Raw genomic sequence first — 19557 nt, 5'->3', positions numbered from 1 at the left:
CCGCCGGCGTAGCGCGCACGCGGTAAACTGAATACTGGGTATTTTATCCTCTATGTATTGTAGCTGGCGTCTGCTGTCTTTGCCTCTTTGGGATGGGCCCGCGGCACGTGCGGAGCGGTGTTAATTGCCCGCAAAACAATCGGCCGGTTCTGTCGCCCGGTAATATTATGTGAGCGATAACGATGTCTATAAATTAGTCAAGAACTTGGTATGGACAGGAATTATGAAGCAACTGCAAGCACAAAGCACTGTTGAGAACCTATTTATTATAATATCGTAGTGTTTATCTATATAGTTAATACTAATAAATATTTGTTTGCACTTGGCATTACATGTAACAATGTGTATTTTGTATTGTTCACATTTATTCATATATATTTAATAATTTAAATGAATTACGTAAGCACTATATATTATATAGCTGTGATAGCTATGACTGGGTAAAAAATAAATGAAAAACATAGAAATCCTTTAAAATAGTTACATTGTTGTAACAATAATATGCGATACAAATATGGTATATTATTTTTAATCAGTATTATTTACACCGATCAATAAATATATTATTTATTTTTTATTTATATTATAAATTTTATACGAGTACTATTTTAAATTAAATAAAAAACCTTTATAAAATTCGACGAACCTAATTTTTTACTCATTTATATTAAATGTATAATTTTAATCTAAATTGTGAACACCGATGTGGATCTCTTCTTTTCTTTCTTAGTTAAGAAACCTGCCGAAACTCATGACTGTCTTTATTTACAATAAGTATAGAACCATTGGGAATTATTTTTATTTTTGGACCATTAGACACGAAATAAATAAACTTTTGATTAATTAACTATGCCAACAACACTTTGGTGAAACTCGAAGTTATAAAGAAGTAAGACGTCAGAAAATATTATATTCAACTTTATCTCTTTTAGATAAGGTTGAGAATCATAATAGAGGACATATTACATTTTGAAAATATATAATTTCTACGTGCGCGCGCGCTAAGTCTACGTGTGCGCGGGCAACGCGCTTGCGCGATTTATGCGCATTGTACCAGGCGATCATAGGTGTATAAGCGATCTACATAAACTGCAGTATGCGCGGGCGCGTTGTGACAATGTTCATATCATCAGTCGATTTTCATAAAAACGTTTTTAAAGTTTTAATATTTGTTTTCATCAGCGCTACAAAAATATAAATTCTGTTAACCTGTTAGTTTATTTAGTAAATGTGGAGAATGTAGCAGAAAAATAAAGTTGTTTTCGAGTTTTACACCACCTAAGTTTTTCGTTTTGTAAACTAGACACACAATTTTGTGTTTCTATTTGTTTGCGAGCAGAGATATTTTTTATCACCTATCCAGCTTCCAGCTGAGTCTAGCTGTTAATCGAAATCAAATCACAAATCAAAAATAAAACTATTATCAGGAATTTATGTATTTATTAACTGTTCATTTTTTTGCTTGGGTTGCTTGCTGCTCTTATTAAGAAGCCGCGTAAGCAGCATTGGCCTAAATGCACATACGACAAAACGACTTCCACTTACTAGGAGATAATAACTCAGAGAGACGTAACAGCGAGAAATCAAGGATGCTGGGGATAAACTAGAAAAACATCTCTTCGAGTTGTTCATAGTTGAGATGAATGATGTACTAGGGTGGTATATATGTCGAGCAGATGTCTTTATTTCATCATAGAAACGTTGCAGTAGAAACGTTGCGGTTCTCAAATTGTAACGACCGTAACTTACACTTCTAGTTGTCTATAATATAACTGTTTACTGTATTAAAATTTCTAAATCAGCGGAAATGTGACAATTTTTTTTATTATTATTCTGTAATACGATGTAGATAATAAAGGATACAATGCACAGGTCAGAATAAGGTTGTAAATAAAATAAGTCAATGGGTACAACCTTTTTAGGACTGGGCCTCAGATTTCTGTATTTGTTGGTGATCATACTGATACTGACAGATGCCGTCATCTTTTTGGTTCTAAAGCAACATATTGACGATGTTTTCCTTCTCAATTGGAGCGAATGTTAAGAGTCCATTGGTGCACAGTCGGGGATTGAACCTACGACCTCTTTATTTGCTTTATTTTAAATAACAATATACGTTGCGGTATAAATGTTAAAATATGACTGGACTAAGAATGGCCGTGCCAAGAAATGCTGTGAACAAAGTGTATAGTCGACACCCTGGTGGTAACATTACGTTACGTACATACAAAAATACATAGCATATTTACCGTATATATATATATGTGTGTATATAGCGATATGATACAATCAAACCGAGCTCACTAATGCGTCCCGTCGACGGTTCGTTCAAGCTCCGACCACACTTTCCAGCTTCTAGGGTTGTGCTTTATTGTCGAATGTTTTATAAATTTATAGACAGACTTTAATTAGAATTTTTGTAGATTCATTAGACCAAATTAGGTACAAAACGATTCAATTGAAGATAATAATTTTATAAAAACTATATAGGAGTGGCTTCTAACGGAGCGAACACTTTAAGGCGTTTTTGAGACTTTTTAATATATTTAGATGATGTGTGGATTTTGCACTTAAAAAATATAGCCATCAAAATAGTGCCATGACTTCAGTGAAAATTTAGGCTAAACCACGGTTAACACGACTAAGTGAGTTAAGTTTTCATGTGCGGCAATAGTCACACACCGTCTTACAAACAGACATAGAAAAAAATGTGTGTGACCTTATTTTATGCAACTCTACTATATGCAACTTTACAGAAATTGGTTAAATAAAGTTTACCATAAGGCTTTCATCATAGACGTGAATAAAAATAATACAATTATTTCATTTGACCTCATTACTAATAAGATTATTACAGAATATCATTAATTGTAATAGAATTATTAGTATCATTGTTATCGTTATGATATTTTTGTTTAATGGCTTCGAATCAACCGTGGTAGGGACAAGAAAAAGATGGCGCGTAAAGGAAAAGTGTGACGGTAAATTTTATTCCAACTCCGATACAGAAGTTTCACTTCAATAAATACATAACTGATGGGCTGAGAAGTTCATAGGCTAATCTTCAAGAGTGTTACAACGATTATATTGGTCATAAAAAAAAATCGATACTATTTTTATATTACGATTTGTCTTTAGCCTCAAAGGCTGCAGTTTCGTCGATTACCTCTTTATCATCGCTAAATAGCTGTCCAGCGAGCATTATCTTGAGGTCTGAGAATAGGTTACGTAAAGGCACAGCAATATTCACTGGGGTAGGCCGTTCTTGGTAAATATTTGTTTTTCTAATTTTTATAGGAGCTGTTGGGTAAATAAAAAAAAACAAGTAAATGTGCCTATTTACATTATCGATAACGTGCCCATCACTATCGCCATCGACACCTAGTGGCCCGGCCCCCGCCCGCCGGCTTATCCGCAAAGCTTGCTGCAGATATATTTCATTTCGCCACTGGGCAACTTTTTGTGCGCAGTACTCAGCTTTCTCACATACTCTTACATGTTTCTGATATTCTGGTACTTATCTACATTTTTACAAGTAAAAATTACAAATATTTTTCATGTAATGTTTTTTTATTTATCAAAGAATGTTTAAAACATTTACAGAATTTCACGTTATGTTTAATTGTTAATATATATACAAAGGAAGGCTCATAAGGTTAGTCATATATATAATTAATATTGTCTAAATAACATACAATTAAGCGTTAGGTTAGGTAAGGTTTAATTAATGCTATTTTTTTATAGAACAGGAGGCAAACGGTTGATGTTAAATGATACCGCCCATGGACACTCCATGCCAGAGCTCAGCTTTTCCGGCCTTTTAAGAATTGGATGCTTTTCCTTGAAATCGAATTGGTTCGGAAATACTTCAGTGGGCAGCTGGTTCCACATAGTGGTGGTGCACTGCAAAAACTGCCTTAAGAAACGCTTAGTTGTGGAATGACGGACGTCGAAGTGATACGTAATAACTAATTACAAAACAATAGCTAGAACGGTGCCCGGAATAAACTTAATAGATATTTCTTGATATACACGGCATTTTTTTTAATGACGTTCATAAGTGTACATTGTGTTACCTATATGAATAAATGATTTTTGACTTTGACTTTGAAAAACAGTACTAAAACTATAAATATATTTTCTAGCTATGTTATTGTCGGATGTATTACATAACTTAAGTATATGTACAACTTAAGTAAATTGTATTGGTAACCTTTAAGCACCTATTAGTTTACAACTTTTTGAATAACATTTACAGCAAATTCCAGAACCTCTTCACCTATTGTTGAACATTATTGAGTTCCTTTCTGTTACTTTTAGTCCCATAGCTTGTTCAGTGTTCATCCATTGGACATTGGACAGTAGGGCAGAACATGGAACACCGTCTCTTCAGCTGTATTGCTACAAAGACTTAAGCACTTTGTGTAACCCTGAACCAGTAAAGGTACAACAAGAATTAACCGTGATCTGTCAACATCTGGATAATCCTGTTGATTTTATTTGTTTAATTATCGAAAAGGTCGCATCGAGCAATGAGCAGTGTTGGCCTAGAGGCTTCAGCGTGCGACTCTCATTCCTGAGATCGTAGGTTCGACCCCTGGCTGTGCACCAATGGACTTTCTTTCTATCTGCGCCTTTAACATTCGCTCGAACGGTGAAGGAAAACATTGCGAGGAAACTGGGCTTGCCTTAGACCCAAAAAGTCGACGGCGTGCGTCAGGCACAGAAGGCTGATCATGAAACACATACAGAAATCTGAGGCCCTGATCTAAAACGGTTGTAGCGCCATTGATTTATTTTTTACCGAAAAGATTGATACAACATTCGGAAGCAATAATTTATTGTAAATATGTCTTTTAAAACATAAATCTTATCTGAGATTCATATTAATCAATTATTTTTGTGTTAATTCGTTAAAACCCGAATAACTAAAGCAGCGGAATATATCTAGAATAATTTATTTTTGTACTTTAGTTACAATAACAGAATATTTTCATCTTACAAGACCTATTTTATAGAAAAAAAAATTGGTGCGGTTTTTCACTGAGAGTTAAAAATAAAAATGCTTAGCAGACGTCTACTGCAGTTGCATACAAACTTATTGAATGCACAGATCGCAAATTGGCGAACACTTTGTGATACCGTCACGCTAGAGCGAGCTTGATATAGGTATTGTTGATTCCTTAATATTTGCAAAAAATCGTACTCCGAGTCCTGCACAATGGTTTATTAGTATATATAAGTTTAGTAGTATATTCAAAGACGCTTGAGAAAACTTATTTACATATATACAAAGATAACGCATATATAAACAAAATTATTAATCATTTATTAAGGCGTAAACTGCGATAAAAAACTTAAAATCTCGTAACAGATTTCGAAACATAAGCGTACCAATTCTTAAAAGGCCTGCAACGTGTTGAGTGTCCAGGGGCGGTATCAATTAATTTCAGATGAGCCTTTTCTTCATATCGTGTTCAATAAAAAAATAACTGTTTAAAAAATGCTAGTACTGTCAATAGATCGCAGATAAGGACATTTTTTTGGCTGTCAATTCTTGTTTATGACGAGAATTAGCCACAGATGATGTCCGTACTGTCAAACTATGGTTAGATTTAACATCTTTTTTAACAAAGCAAAGTTGCACGAGCGTCGTTACCAGGCGCGTAGCGGTGAGGGGCGCTGTGAAGTAAATTAGGCGAGACTCGGTCGCTTGCCGCCCGTCGCACTCAGCGATATTGCTATCGGCCCGCCTGCCCAGGGTTGGCAATAAATATTTAATTTTATCATTATTTTCTATCCTCTTACTATCATTTATAGATTGCTGGCTATTGGCTCATTCTTAATTTGTTCCTTTTACGGGCAATGTAGTTTCTAGTAAAGTGCTCAGCGAGATACAATAATTAACAGCCCACATTGAGATGAGGTATCGAATAAATTATGTATACTTTGTCACTTATAGGAATAGAGGAAGACCGCAACGATGCGAAGACGGAATAAGACAAGTGGCACGAGTGTGGTGGAGTGATGCCTTTGTCGAATTACAAACAGATCTGTAGAAATCAAGCATGATCCAAATATGAAATTAGTTTTCTCAACATCCTAATACCTAGTTTAATATAATGAAGTATGTTTATGTGTGTACCTAAGTCGATCTGAATAAAAGGCTATATTATTATTATTATGTCACCTACCACGGGTTGTTGAAACAAGTGTACTTTTATAATAACTAAGACTTATGGCACTATTTTATTTATCGTTTGGAACCTTATAACTATGTCTAATTTCATTAAGTTTAACTTAATATAATTTTTTGTAATTTCTAAAGCTATCATTATTACCGTGTAAATTAAATGTAAAAAAAATGTGTCAGCCCTAAGATCCGCGCCGGTTGCCGCCTGCCAGCCCGGGAACAAAGCAGCCGAGCGAGCGCCACTCACCGCTTGCGAGCTGCCGACTATAACGTAACGAATCAGTTTTAATACTTTTAATTTATACAATTTTTTTTGTATATTATTAGAAAACTTAAGAAACTGTCATCGTATTACAGTTACCACCAGGCACCAGCACTGCTTCCAAACTTCTTGGCATGTATTACACAATATAATTTTTCAAAGTTTTTACTTGAACATGTAGTATTGCTATTATTAGTTATGAGACTGGGATCACCATAATGAGCGACTAAAGCCTAATAATAAAAATAATAAAAGAAAAAATAAATTGAGAATTAATTTCAGATTACAGACTACAGATTCGGTAATCTATAATCTATGACTAACGCTACACAGAACATTGTTATAAAGTTTTGAGTTTTCATAACCTTGATTGTAAATATTGCTTTTTTAATATGCATTATATTATATCTATAAATATTCTAAATAAATTTAGAGAGATACTGACTGTTCAATAATAGACAGAAAATGTATAAAATAAAAAAGTATCAAAAAATTCCATTGCAGTAACCTCACAATGATTCACCGAGGCGCGGCGGGTCGACATCGACATGGCGTGGCGTCCCGTGCACTCTGTAACCTCACCTACCGCATATAAACACCTACTTATACCTCCTGTCGCCCCGGTACTTGTACATGCTGCATAGAAAGTGTTTCAGGCGTTGCCACACAGAATAAAAGACAATCAACGCTCGTGGCGGGCGTATTTTGATCTCAACACTTCGATGGGTAATTAATAAGTAGAAGACAAAAACTTCTCGGCACTTTGTAATGGTAAAATTATAAAAATAATTCAACCTGAACTAACCTATTTATAACAGATGTATTTTTCGTATATAAAGTAATGATACAAGTTTTTTATTAAATGGAAATAAAATCATTAATCAAATCAAAAGAATTAAATAATCGAACTTTTTAAATTTACTTTGAACAATCTATCTATCAGCTATCAGAGGCCATCTTGCGGGAGATAGATTAGCGAGCTTATACATTATTTTATTATCACTGTTTTGCCTTGACTGCCATCTCGTAACGAAAAGAATCTGAAACAATGAAAAATCTAAAGAAGTACCTTGAACAGTTACTAGATGGATTGTCAAGATGTTTATTTGAGAAATTTTTTTTATAGAACAGAGAGCAAACGGGCAGGAGGCTCACCTGACGTTAAGTGGTATCGCAGCCCATGGACATTTTCAAAGCCAGAGAGTTCACGAGCGCGTTGCCGGCGCTTTAAGTATTGGTACGCTCTTTTGTTGCACTTTATATCGTTGCAAGCGATAGCCCGGAGTTACGTACTTTCACGCCTTGCTAAGTCAAACTTGGACTCTTGGAAGGTTATTTACCTTTTCTTCACTAATGTTCGCGAAACCGAACCTCGTTCGATATATCAACGACCAGTATTCTGATGCTGGATACGGCTTTTAGAAGAGTGCCTTCGAAGGGAGCGACAAAGTGTGTTTTTTAGCGGGAAACTTTTGTCTTATTGGGATTAGATTGAGCTAAATTTAGTTGACCACAGTCCGAGACTCCACGTAGTATATTCCTAGGGCTATGAACGATGGTAATTTGCGGCATGTTATTGACATGAAGAAGAAATAGGATCGAGGTTAGGACACACCCTAGCGCTCACGGGTCTGAAGTCAAAACAAGCTTTGCCAATATTGATGACCTCAATTGATGCTCTGCTCATTTCTGTGTGGGTTGCTGGCCCTTGATTGGTTTCCGTTATTTTGGAGAACAAGGTAGTTTTGGTTACTGTACGATATTTAGATGGATCAGAGCACTCTCCGTTTTAAGAGATTGGGTGATTCAAGTCATCGTCCGGCAGTATGGGACAGCACCGAGAAAGTACAGTTTAAAGAGGCTTTCAAAATCATAATAATGAAATATATAGATATACACAAAGGAATAAGGTTTAAAATAAATTATTAAAAATAGTACTATTTATTACAAATTTATAATAAATTTTTACACCTTTTGTAATAAATGTAATATGTTAATAACACATACTATGTTAATTCTTTTACTATTTGTGTTGAACACAAACAAATACTACCTTATACTATCAAACAATACAAATTAAAATACCCTAGTTAAAACTAGATAATTACTTTCTAGTTACATTTGTAATAAAAATGATACAACTGTGAGAAAACTGTACATTTACATCTTTTACTTTAAACTAGTTTTTTGGCAGTATTTATGTACTATTTTATTCAATATCTCAGATACGTTTAAAATTTTCTTTGAAACGGACTTATACTGTTAAAATTAAAGTTAAATCTTATAAATTGATAATTACAGAGACTATATATAATTAGAACAATTTGAAATAGCAACATACTTAAAAAACAAGTCAAAATTATAATGTGAAATATGTAAAAAAATTATAAGTTTATAATAATACAAATAGCGTTCATCCGGTTAAAAAATTGTTTTCTTTCAATTATAATGTGAGTTAATCTAAGACATAATAAGAAACAAACAAATTAGGGCGTTGCCATGCATCTATTTGTTCATTTGTGGTCACATATCGTTATCTAATTGGAGATTTTCAAGTATCTTGTTTAAAATGCATTTATGCTTATTTAAGAAATGGACCAGTTTATTAGATTAATTTTACTATATTATTTGACATAGTACATTGAAGTAATATAGTATATTCAGATGCCTCTGGGGTTGAACACTATAAATATACATCATAATTTAAACAACGGATACAAGACATTTACAAACATTTTTATGTTATGTATAAATAGTTTGAGCAATATTAGAATATGGCAAGGAAACTTATACAATATATTCTAAGTATTCAAGTTAAAAGATCTATTACATAACAAAATATGTAAACAAAATTTAAATACTTGACTGCCCCTTTTTCCATCACATTTTATTACAAATCTATTTGTAAATCGTAGGTCGTCAATATATAGTAAAATACCAACAACACTATGTTAAATTGTTACTAGACTAGACTAACTAGACTAATAACTAAAAGTTTATGCATATCCTGATATGTTATATGAGAATGTACATATTTTAACAATACCTCTAATATTCATTCCATACTGCATTTTCGATAGAGTGCTTTCGTAATTTATGCTTCTTCAAATACTTTGAGTCTATAAAGGCTTCATTACACAATGAACATACATAGGGCCTTTCACCGGTATGTGTTCGCAAATGTACTACCAAGTTCCCTTTAAGGGCAAAGAACTTCATACAAACTGAACAGCCAAATTTCTTTTCGCGTGTATGTGTCAATTGATGGGTCCTTAGATGTGTTTTAGTTTTGAACCTCAAAGTACATAGCTGGCAGGGGAATGGTCTTTCATTTGTGTGTACCCGTTCATGCATTATGAGCATTGCTTGACTTGCACAACGTTTTCCACACATTGAGCACTCAAAACGTTTCATTTGCTTATCTTCTTTTTTGATGTCTATTTCATCAACTATGTGAGTGCTTTCAATGTGTTGGTCTAAAGCTGATTCAAGAGAAAACATTTTTTTGCATAATGAACATGCATAGCCTAGAACCTTACCAAGGTTTGTAGTTACTGTCTGACGAACAGTTTTTATCAACTCATCCCTTACATTTTTTACTTTAGACTTTGGGCATTCGTTTGCCTCTTTATGATGGGCCAATGCTGCCCGATCTTCAAATATAGTGTCGCATAGGTAACACGTGGTAGAATTTATGTGGGTTAGCCGATGTGTCTGCATAGTTATCTTTTGGTTAAATCTTTTAAAGCAAATATCACATTCAAATTCCTTTATGCCACTGTGAATCATCATGTGACGTTTTAAATTATTTTGATTAGCAAATGTTTTATTGCATACACTGCATTGAGGTTTTGAATTATGTGTATACTTAATGTGCTGCGTTAAAGCATTGCGTCTTATGAGTTGACTGCAGAATGGACAAGCTACTAAAGGTCCACTAGATCTATGAAGTAAAGTATGCCCTGTTAAAATTTCAGCTGATTCAAATCCTTTGCCACACAAGTTACATAGATGTTCACCAGCTGGATTATGTTTGTACTGATGTTTTTGAAATTGTTGTATATCATCAAATTGTTCACCACAGTCACAGAGGAAGGTGCCATCTTCCTGTTGAAGGACTGTTGTTATTTGTCCCTCATCTGCATATTCAATTACAAATTCAGACCCATCTACCTTTAGTATTTGAAATTGTGAAGTATCATCACCTTCACACAGTATTATTTCTTCTTGTGATACTTCTTCATCATTATTATATGACTCCTCTTGATTTTCAGCATTATAGTTGGTATCCTCATTTTCTAATAAAATTGTTTTTTCAACTCCATATGGAGTAACAATTTTGATCAAGTTCTTTGGATTAAATTCTTTTATACCATCAGCAATAGTGACTTTGGGGGATTTACTGTAGGTATTGTCCGCTATAATATTACAATTTTCAATATTATTGTTTAAGACAACTTCTGTCTCATGCCCTTCTTCATTTTCTAATATAGTAGCTGGAACACTAGTTGGTACTTTATTGTTAGAAAGAAGAAAAGAGTTAATGGTGTTCTCTAAATCAATTGTATCTCCAAAATCTTGAATTGTTTCTTGGTGAGCAGTATTGTCCTCTAATTCTTTATCATTATTGTCAGTGTCCACAACTTCCATTTTAATTGTTTGTGGCTTGTATGTTGTTTTATTAGAATCATCCTTATCATCAATTACTAAAACATAATAGCAATCGTCATCATCCATAGGTTCCGACTTAATAATAGATTGCAATTTCTTCATACATTCCTCTGTAACATCTTCACTAACCTCTTTCTCATTTGGTGGCACATATTCAACCTTTACCTGAGGGTGATTAGAGATAAGTTGTGCTCTAAGTTCTTTGTCCATTTTTTGGCATTGAGTGCGAAAATCATGGGCTGTGTTTAGTACAGCCATACAATCATTGCAAAGCCTTTGTGGTAATTTGTCATAAGGACTGACCTGAAAATTTATACAATTTAGTTATTTATTTTGTAATTTTGTCAAAATTCTTTAATATCAAATCATATACTATGTATGACTTTTATAAAGTCAATATTGCTTATATTCTTCGGTGGCCATTATTTCAATGTTACCTAACTGATATTTGTTTGAAAATATTATAAAATAACATTCAAACATACCTAAATTGCTATATTTTGTAAGCCTTAGAAATATGAAATTTTAGCGCCGTTTGAATGTCAAATGAGCACTTATTTATACCTAACCTAAAATTAAATAAATTGACAAACTTTCTGACACAGGAAGTTATCAACCAAAAATATCAAATTATCAACACAGGTTAATGACATGTATATTTACTTTATAAGCTTAATAGTTTATATGAAACGCAAACAAGATTGGATTTATACAGTTAAGTTTGTTAATTACCTCTATAGCAGTGGCTTCAAGAAACTTGGCTTTAATATTTTCAGTGCTGTCTAGAATTGACACTGCTGCGTCTGGTGTAAGACAACATCGGCACACATTCAACCAGTCTTCCATTTCAAAAGACATCGAATATTACACTTTCATCGGGAAATTCTGTAAAATATTTGTTAATTTGTTGAAGATCCATTGTTTTGACAGTCATAATATCAATAGAATCAGAGACCAAACTATGCAAGAAATCCAAAGAGTAAAAAATTATCTACGGACCTTTGCCATAAAGATGATCTATTCCAATTTATAGACAAGAGAGCAAGATGGCGGCAGAAGCGACGCGTTCGCACCCACCATGAGCCGTAGAAAATGAAACCGGAAGTTATAACACTGTTATATGTCAGTTGTCAAAATTGTCTATACAGATACAGATAAAGCATACATTTTTAAGATGTGTAAACTGTACTACGGAAGCACTAATGAAAATTGAAGTAATCAACATTTTGTAACATTGTCACTTCACAAAGATTATAAATAATTTATTTTTTGTACTACATTATCTTTGGTCTATTTGTAAATTAAGACAATTAAACTAGGGGCTTAGTCAACATCGAAAGTACAAAACTAAATTTTGCGTGAAAATGACATTTCACTACTTTTATGACATATTGACAAAGCTCACTGAACTGTGACTGAGTTTTCGTGTGCACTGACATCTACAGGTTATTTTAGTTGACTGTTTTTACTGAGTTTGCAGTTGGTTATACTTGTACGCAGCACTTATTACACATTATTCAAGATGCACTTAAGCGTAGCTTTAGTTTTTATTCTAATTTCTAAGCTTCTTACATTACTTCTTACTTCCGATAAGAAGCATGAAAATTAAAATAACAATAATATCGTAAGAAATTTCCATTTTCCGTGGTTAAGCTTTTTAAAATATACATAATATTAGAAGATATTGCGTATAATTTAAACTTTATTAAACGAAAGTTTACGTAAAATCTAAAGATATAATGTAAGTCTATACATCTAATATATTAAGTTTTGAAATTCAATCAATCAATTGCCTAATTTTAGTCGGAACCTTTATATGGTTTCTATGGTCTGATTCAATGGTTATTTTTATGATAAGTAGATATAGTTAGCCTTTTGTTTCTTCCGTATTGGCTATTCATTAAAATTATGAATTTTGACAGCGTATTCTTTAACGTATCTTTATACATTTCATAACACAGAGGACATTTTTCCGGAAATTGGAAGTTATATTTTATCTCGGTTTATGATAATTTATTAATAAGAAAATTATTTATTGATGAGCCGAGATTTGAAACGTGTTTAATATTCGTTGGGTTTCGTCATAATTCTAGTAAAATAATGTCTTAAATTATTATTATTCATTACCACTTGCACGAATTAGTCACATTCGTTGGACATGGATTCAATAGTGCCAAAGCTAACAGGCTCACCGTAAACGGAAAGCTCTACACGTTCACAGTCATCATGTGGTCTGCTTGCACCTGTACAACTTCTAGGCTTTTCGAGGTTGTGGGCATACGGGAGTAGTTGCGTTTATGGCGTAGACTTGACAGGACATATAACTGAGAACCTAAAAAACGCTACGACATCCGGCAAAACTTTTTATTTATAGTAAGGTGAGTTGAAACAATGTCTCATAATTAGTCTAAAATGAGGGATATTTCCATTTAAATGTTAGGACATTGAACCCGTTGAATGTATTAAAAAGATACATTTATCATAGGCACACATTATATACGATACAGTTGAGATTTATTTATTATTTATTTATTTATTTATTTACACTTCGTTACACTACAAAATAAAAATAAAAATTAACATAATTAAATCAAAAGGAGGGCAACTGGCGGCCTTATCGCTTACGAGCGATCTCTTCCAGGCAACCACTGTGAGTAAAGAAAAAAAATAAATGTATTAAATAAGATAGGCAAGTAGTGCAAAATACATGTAATACACAGTTATTAAACAAAACTAAACAGGAATAAAATATTAAAGATACATTAAAGAGTAAAAAGACACATAAATCACGATAATTTAAGATAAGTCTCACGTCAGTTAGTAGTTAGTAAGAAAGTTCGGGATACGATGTGGACAGGTAATGTTTGTACAGAAGAAATTTAAAGGAAGATAAAGAAGGAGCTAAGCGAATAGGGACGGGAAGTGAATTCCATAGCCTAACTGCGGAGACCTTAAAGGAATCGCCAAGAAAGGAGGAGTTATGAGATGGGATTTCAAGGGTATAATTTTCGGAAGAGCGTAAGCTATAGTTATGGGCTCCCAAAAAATTGAAATCATTTTTGAGATAGGAAGGAGTTTTAGGGTTGAACAGGATGGAATATAGGAGATGAAGAACATGAGCATCGCGTCGCTGACGAATTGGCAACCAGCCTAGCCGCTTACGGAACGCAGAGATATGATCGTACTTTCTTAGACCGAATATAAATCTGATACAGAAATTTTGGAGACGATCCAGTCTATTTAGCAATTCCTCGTTAAGATCGGAGGAGCAGGAATCGGCGTAGTCCAGTAAAGGCAGGAGGAGAGATTTATTTAAATCTTCTTACGACACTTCTGACCATCTGAAAAGTAAACAATCGCATCCTTTTATAATCTTAATTGTTATGATTTCGACAACTGAACTTAGCTATGATATTTACGTCCCAGTTGTAGGTATTCTTTTGATCCTATCGAACAATTCGCAGCCATGCCGTTTTTCACCGATGTCTAGTATAAATGAATTTGCAAGGCTGTTAAATTTATTGAATCATTTTAACTTAGCTCAGTTTGTTTGTATGGAAAAATGGGTTTTCCTTGTACTTTTACGTTAATATGCCATGATATCATTTAAGTAGAAAAATATATAAGATTAGGTTTAAAATTGGAACGCCTTTTCGCCGATACGATACCGATACTCTTACAGAAATATCGCCGATACCGATAACGATACCAACGCTTATTGAATTAAAATTAAATTCAGGTAAAATATATCAAGTTTTTTTTATTTTTATTAAAACATAAACATTCACATTTAAATAAGATTAAAGCTTTCGTTATTAAAATTAAGAATTAAGAGTAAAAAATTGTGAGCCGTCACGGGACGCCTGGCAGATGTGAAACATGGACATTATTTTGTAAAAGTAATATGCAGAAAAGAACATAATGATAAAATAAAATATTACGATTTTTGTACTACGATAGCAGTTAAAAGCCAACTAAAGTGTCTAGCGAAATGGAATACTCGAGGTCAAAGCGGATGAGAGAGACAACAAACTGAATACATAGACATAGATAGACTGTGTCGCGTTTGCAACGAACTAGTTCAAACAAGATGCGCGTTTACATTACTTTTATTCGAAATTTGAAAAGAATCGTTGTGTCGGCAATTAAAATATCAATTGGCAAACTCAAAGTATTGCCCATATATCGATATCGTGTTCGGTATCGGTATATCCCTAGTTTAAAACACGTTGTATATGTAAAAGATTTGTGGAAGATGATTTAAATATTGAGTGAACGTGACGATAAATCACTCCCGGATGTCCGTTGGCGGACAGACGTTTTTATAAGAGGCTTACGTTACTATGATGTCTCGATTTTACTTTTAGAAAGTTTACTACTCAATCACCTGCACAGCTGATTTACTTATAAATGTACAACCTGGATGCTAAATACAAGGAAATATTGTATACATATATTACAAATAAGCATACAAAAGCAGGTAACAAAAATATGCGCAAACAGGAAAAATAAATAGAAACTTAAACCTCATTAAAAATTACGATAAGATTAAATTTATCATTTTTTTCATTAAAGTTAGTAATTAATTTGAAAGCCTGTTTTTTTATTAATCATACAATTGTTTCGAGTGTTTAGTCTTCATTATTTATTTGGCGTTCTCTCGTCTCGGAGACCAATACTCAATTTTGATCGTTCCACCAGTACATAATATGATTTTGTTATTATCACAGTTCTAAGACATAATTTTTTTTCATGTATCTTTTTTAAATTATTTTATATGTTTTAATTGCTTTGCTTAGTTCCATTAGTTTCTTCCGCACCCCTATCCAATTTAAGTTTCTTCTCATAGTGGTTGTCTGGAAAAGATCTCTCGAACGCCTTTTTATTCAATTATCTTCATTGTGCTGTATTTCTGTATTACTCATTAGTTTCTTCCGCACCCCTATCCAATTTAAGTTTCTTCTCATAGTGGTTGTCTGGAAAAGATCTCTCGAACGCCTTTTTATTCAATTATCTTCATTGTGCTGTATTTCTGTATTACTCATTAGTTTCTTCCGCACCCCTATCCAATTTAAGTTTCTTCTCATAGTGGTTGTCTGGAAAAGATCTCTCGAACGCCAATTTTATCAATTATCTTCATTGTGCTGTATTTCTGTATTACTCATTAGTTTCTTCCGCACTCCTATCCAATTTAAGTTTCTTCTCAAAGTGGTTGTCTGGAAAAGATCTCTCGAACGCCTTTTTATTCAATTATCTTCATTGTGCTGTATTTCTGTATTACTCATTAGTTTCTTCCGCACCCCTATCCAATTTAAGTTTCTTCTCATAGTGGTTGTCTGGAAAAGATCTCTCGAACGCCTTTTTATTCAATTATCTTAATTGTGCTGTATTTCTGTATTACTCATTAGTTTCTTCCGCACCCCTATCCAATTTAAGTTTCTTCTCATAGTGGTTGTCTAGAAAAGATCTCTCGAACGCCTTTTTATTCAATTATCTTCATTGTGCTGTATTTCTGTATTACTCATTAGTTTCTTCCGCACCCCTATCCAATTTAAGTTTCTTCTCATAGTGGTTGTCTGGAAAAGATCTCTCGAACGCCTTTTTATTCAATTATCTTAATTGTGCTGTATTTCTGTATTACTCATTAGTTTCTTCCGCACCCCTATCCAATTTAAGTTTCTTCTCATAGTGGTTGTCTGGAAAAGATCTCTCGAACGCCTTTTTATTCAATTATCTTCATTGTGCTGTATTTCTGTATTACTCATTAGTTTCTTCCGCACCCCTATCCAATTTAAGTTTCTTCTCATAGTGGTTGTCTGGAAAAGATCTCTCGAACGCCTTTTTATTCAATTATCTTCATTGTGCTGTATTTCTGTATTACTCATTAGTTTCTTCCGCACCCCTATCCAATTTAAGTTTCTTCTCATAGTGGTTGTCTAGAAAAGATCTCTCGAACGCCTTTTTATTCAATTATCTTCATTGTGCTGTATTTCTGTATTACTCATTAGTTTCTTCCGCACCCCTATCCAATTTAAGTTTCTTCTCATAGTGGTTGTCTGGAATGATCTCTCGAACGCCTTTTTATTCAATTATCTTTATTTTCTTCTTTCATAGTGGGAGTGCCATGCTGTTGCTTTCGGGCTTCAGCCAATCGGGCAGGCACGACCGGGGCAGTACCACTGTCTCACAGAAAACCGGCGTGAAGTGATGCAATAGGTTCATCTTATTGTACTCGCGTTTCGTGCGGTGAGTGAGACTCCCGGAGCCCATCAATTCCCCCCTCCCCCAGAATATGAAGATGCAGTTTAAACAGAGATTACCCCAGGGGGGTACCACACGTTTCCGCTGTGGAGAATCCCCCTCTGAGCGTCCATCATCGGAACAATCAGTATTCGGTGGTGGATGCACAGGCTGCCCTTCGTATTCTGGGGTGGGCAAAAACTGCTCAAAAAACTATAAGTTTCGATCTCGGGGCAAACGGAAGAATTTACCGAAGGCATCCCCTTCCACGCTCTCAGTGGACTTTACCAATGTTAGGGGGCTCAACTCTAATCTTAACGCGGTTCACTTTCACCTCGAAACTGCGAAGCCGGCCTTATTCTTCCTTACTGAGACTCAGATATCCTTCCCGGCTGATACTTCCTACCTCTCCTACCCGGGGTACAAATTGGAACATTCATTTGTGCCGCGGGCGGGAGTTTGCGTGTACGTCAGAGAGGATATCTGTTCTCGTCGCCTCGGGTCGCTTGGAGGAAGGGACCTATCTAGCCTCTGGCTGCGCGTAGACTGCGATGACCATCCGCGATTCTACGCATGCCTGTATAGGTCCCATAGCGGAAATACCGAAACTGAGCGACTCATTGAGCACATCCAAATGGCTACAGATTCCCTGCTCGAAGGGGTTCCTACCGCTGAAATCGTGATACTTGGCGATTTTAACGCTCACCATGCCGATTGGCTCGGTTCGGAAACCACCGATCACGCGGGAAGATCCTTTCACGACTTTGCTTTAGCTTACGACCTGTCACAAATGGTCCCTGCGATTACGCGAATACCAGATGTGGATGGTCATAAACCCTCTTTGTTGGACCTTCTGCTGACCTCACATCCGGAGACCTATCAAGTCTCTGTTGACCCGCCATTGGGTTCATCGGATCATTGTGTGGTCCGGAGTACTGTGCCTACTACGCGCCCCCCTCGGCCCCGTTTTTCGGGTTGTCGTCGTATTTGGCACTATCGGTCAGCAGATTGGGATGGGATGCGGTCTTTCTTTGCGTCCTACCCTTGGGGGCCTATGTGCTTTTCGTCGGAAGCTCCAGATTCCGTCGCTGCCTCTGTCGCCGAAGTGGTTCTGCAGGGCATAGAACTTTTTATTCCATTCTCTGCGGTGCCGATCGGTGGCAGGTCACAGCCCTGGTTTAAGCGTTCTTGCAAGGCGGCATCGCGTCGAAAGCGAGAATGCTTTAATGCATGGGCGGAAGCGGCGATATCTCGTGATGCCAATACCAGCGAACATAAAAAAGCATATAACTCAGCCTCCAGGTCCTTCAAACGGGAAATCGCTAAGGCAAAGTCAGAGCACATCGCCAGATTTGGCGAGAGATTGGCCCAACTCCCTTCTGGGACCCGAGCCTTCTGGTCTCTCGCCAAAGCTGTACAAGGGAATTTTTGTCAGCCATCGATACCACCGCTGCACAGAGAGGATGACTCGCTCGCCCACACTGCGAAGGAGAAGGCCGACCTCTTGGGCTGTCTCTTTGCGTCCAACTCGACTTTGGATGACCGGGGGAGATCACCACCGGCGATTTCGCGGTGTCATAACTCAATGCCGGAAATCACATTCCAGCAACGTGCTGTTCGCAGAGCACTATCTTCCTTGGACATTCATAAGTCGAGCGGGCCGGATGGTATCCCTCCAATTGTGCTGCGTACATGTGCTCCTGAGTTGGCTCCGGTCCTGACGCGCCTTTTCCGGTACCTGTACTCGCTCGGCACTGTCCCGAAGTGCTGGAAGACCGCTTCGATACATCCGATCCCTAAAAAAGGCGATCGCACTGATCCATCCAACTATCGCCCAATCGCAATAACCTCCTTGTTCTCCAAAATAATGGAATCCATTATTAATGGCCAGCTCTTGAGTTATCTAGAGGGCCACCAGCTGATTAGCGATTATCAGTACGGCTTTCGTCGTGGTCGTTCAGCTGGTGACCTTCTAGTATACCTTACTCATAGATGGGCAGAGGCAATTGAGTCCAAGGGGGAGGCACTAGCGGTTAGTTTGGACATAGCGAAAGCCTTCGATCGGGTGTGGCACAAAGCACTGCTCTCGAAGCTACCAGCCTACGGGCTTCCTGAGAAATTATGCGACTGGATCTCCAGCTTTCTAGCCGATCGGAGCATCAAGGTCGTCGTCGACGGAGCATGTTCCGAC

General features: G+C 35.8%; 1 protein-coding gene across 4 annotated transcripts; it reads right to left on the bottom strand.

Annotated features, from left to right (window-relative positions):
• Positions 1-7424: 7424 nt before the first annotated feature.
• Positions 7425-12207, bottom strand: LOC123707461 (zinc finger protein 250-like). Of its 4 annotated transcripts, none has more exons than XM_045657520.1 (3): positions 11859-12095; positions 9502-11429; positions 7425-7495 (listed from the first exon to the last, which is right to left on the bottom strand). In XM_045657520.1, exons 1-2 carry the CDS (start codon positions 11982-11984, stop codon positions 9504-9506), a joined length of 2052 nt encoding a protein of 683 aa, XP_045513476.1. In that variant the 5' UTR covers positions 11985-12095; the 3' UTR covers positions 7425-7495; positions 9502-9503. The 4 variants fall into 4 exon arrangements, with proteins under 4 accessions (XP_045513476.1, XP_045513475.1, XP_045513474.1 ...); XM_045657519.1 differs by lacking the exon at positions 7425-7495 and adding an exon at positions 12126-12207 and having other exon boundaries at positions 8748-11429; positions 11859-12011; XM_045657518.1 differs by lacking the exon at positions 7425-7495 and having other exon boundaries at positions 8748-11429; positions 11859-12094.
• Positions 12208-19557: the final 7350 nt, after the last annotated feature.

This window comes from Pieris brassicae, chromosome 3, assembly GCF_905147105.1.
Source record: "Pieris brassicae chromosome 3, ilPieBrab1.1, whole genome shotgun sequence".
Taxonomy (NCBI): Eukaryota; Metazoa; Arthropoda; class Insecta; order Lepidoptera; family Pieridae; genus Pieris; species Pieris brassicae.
This window is presented reverse-complemented; position numbering and strand designations above follow the sequence as displayed.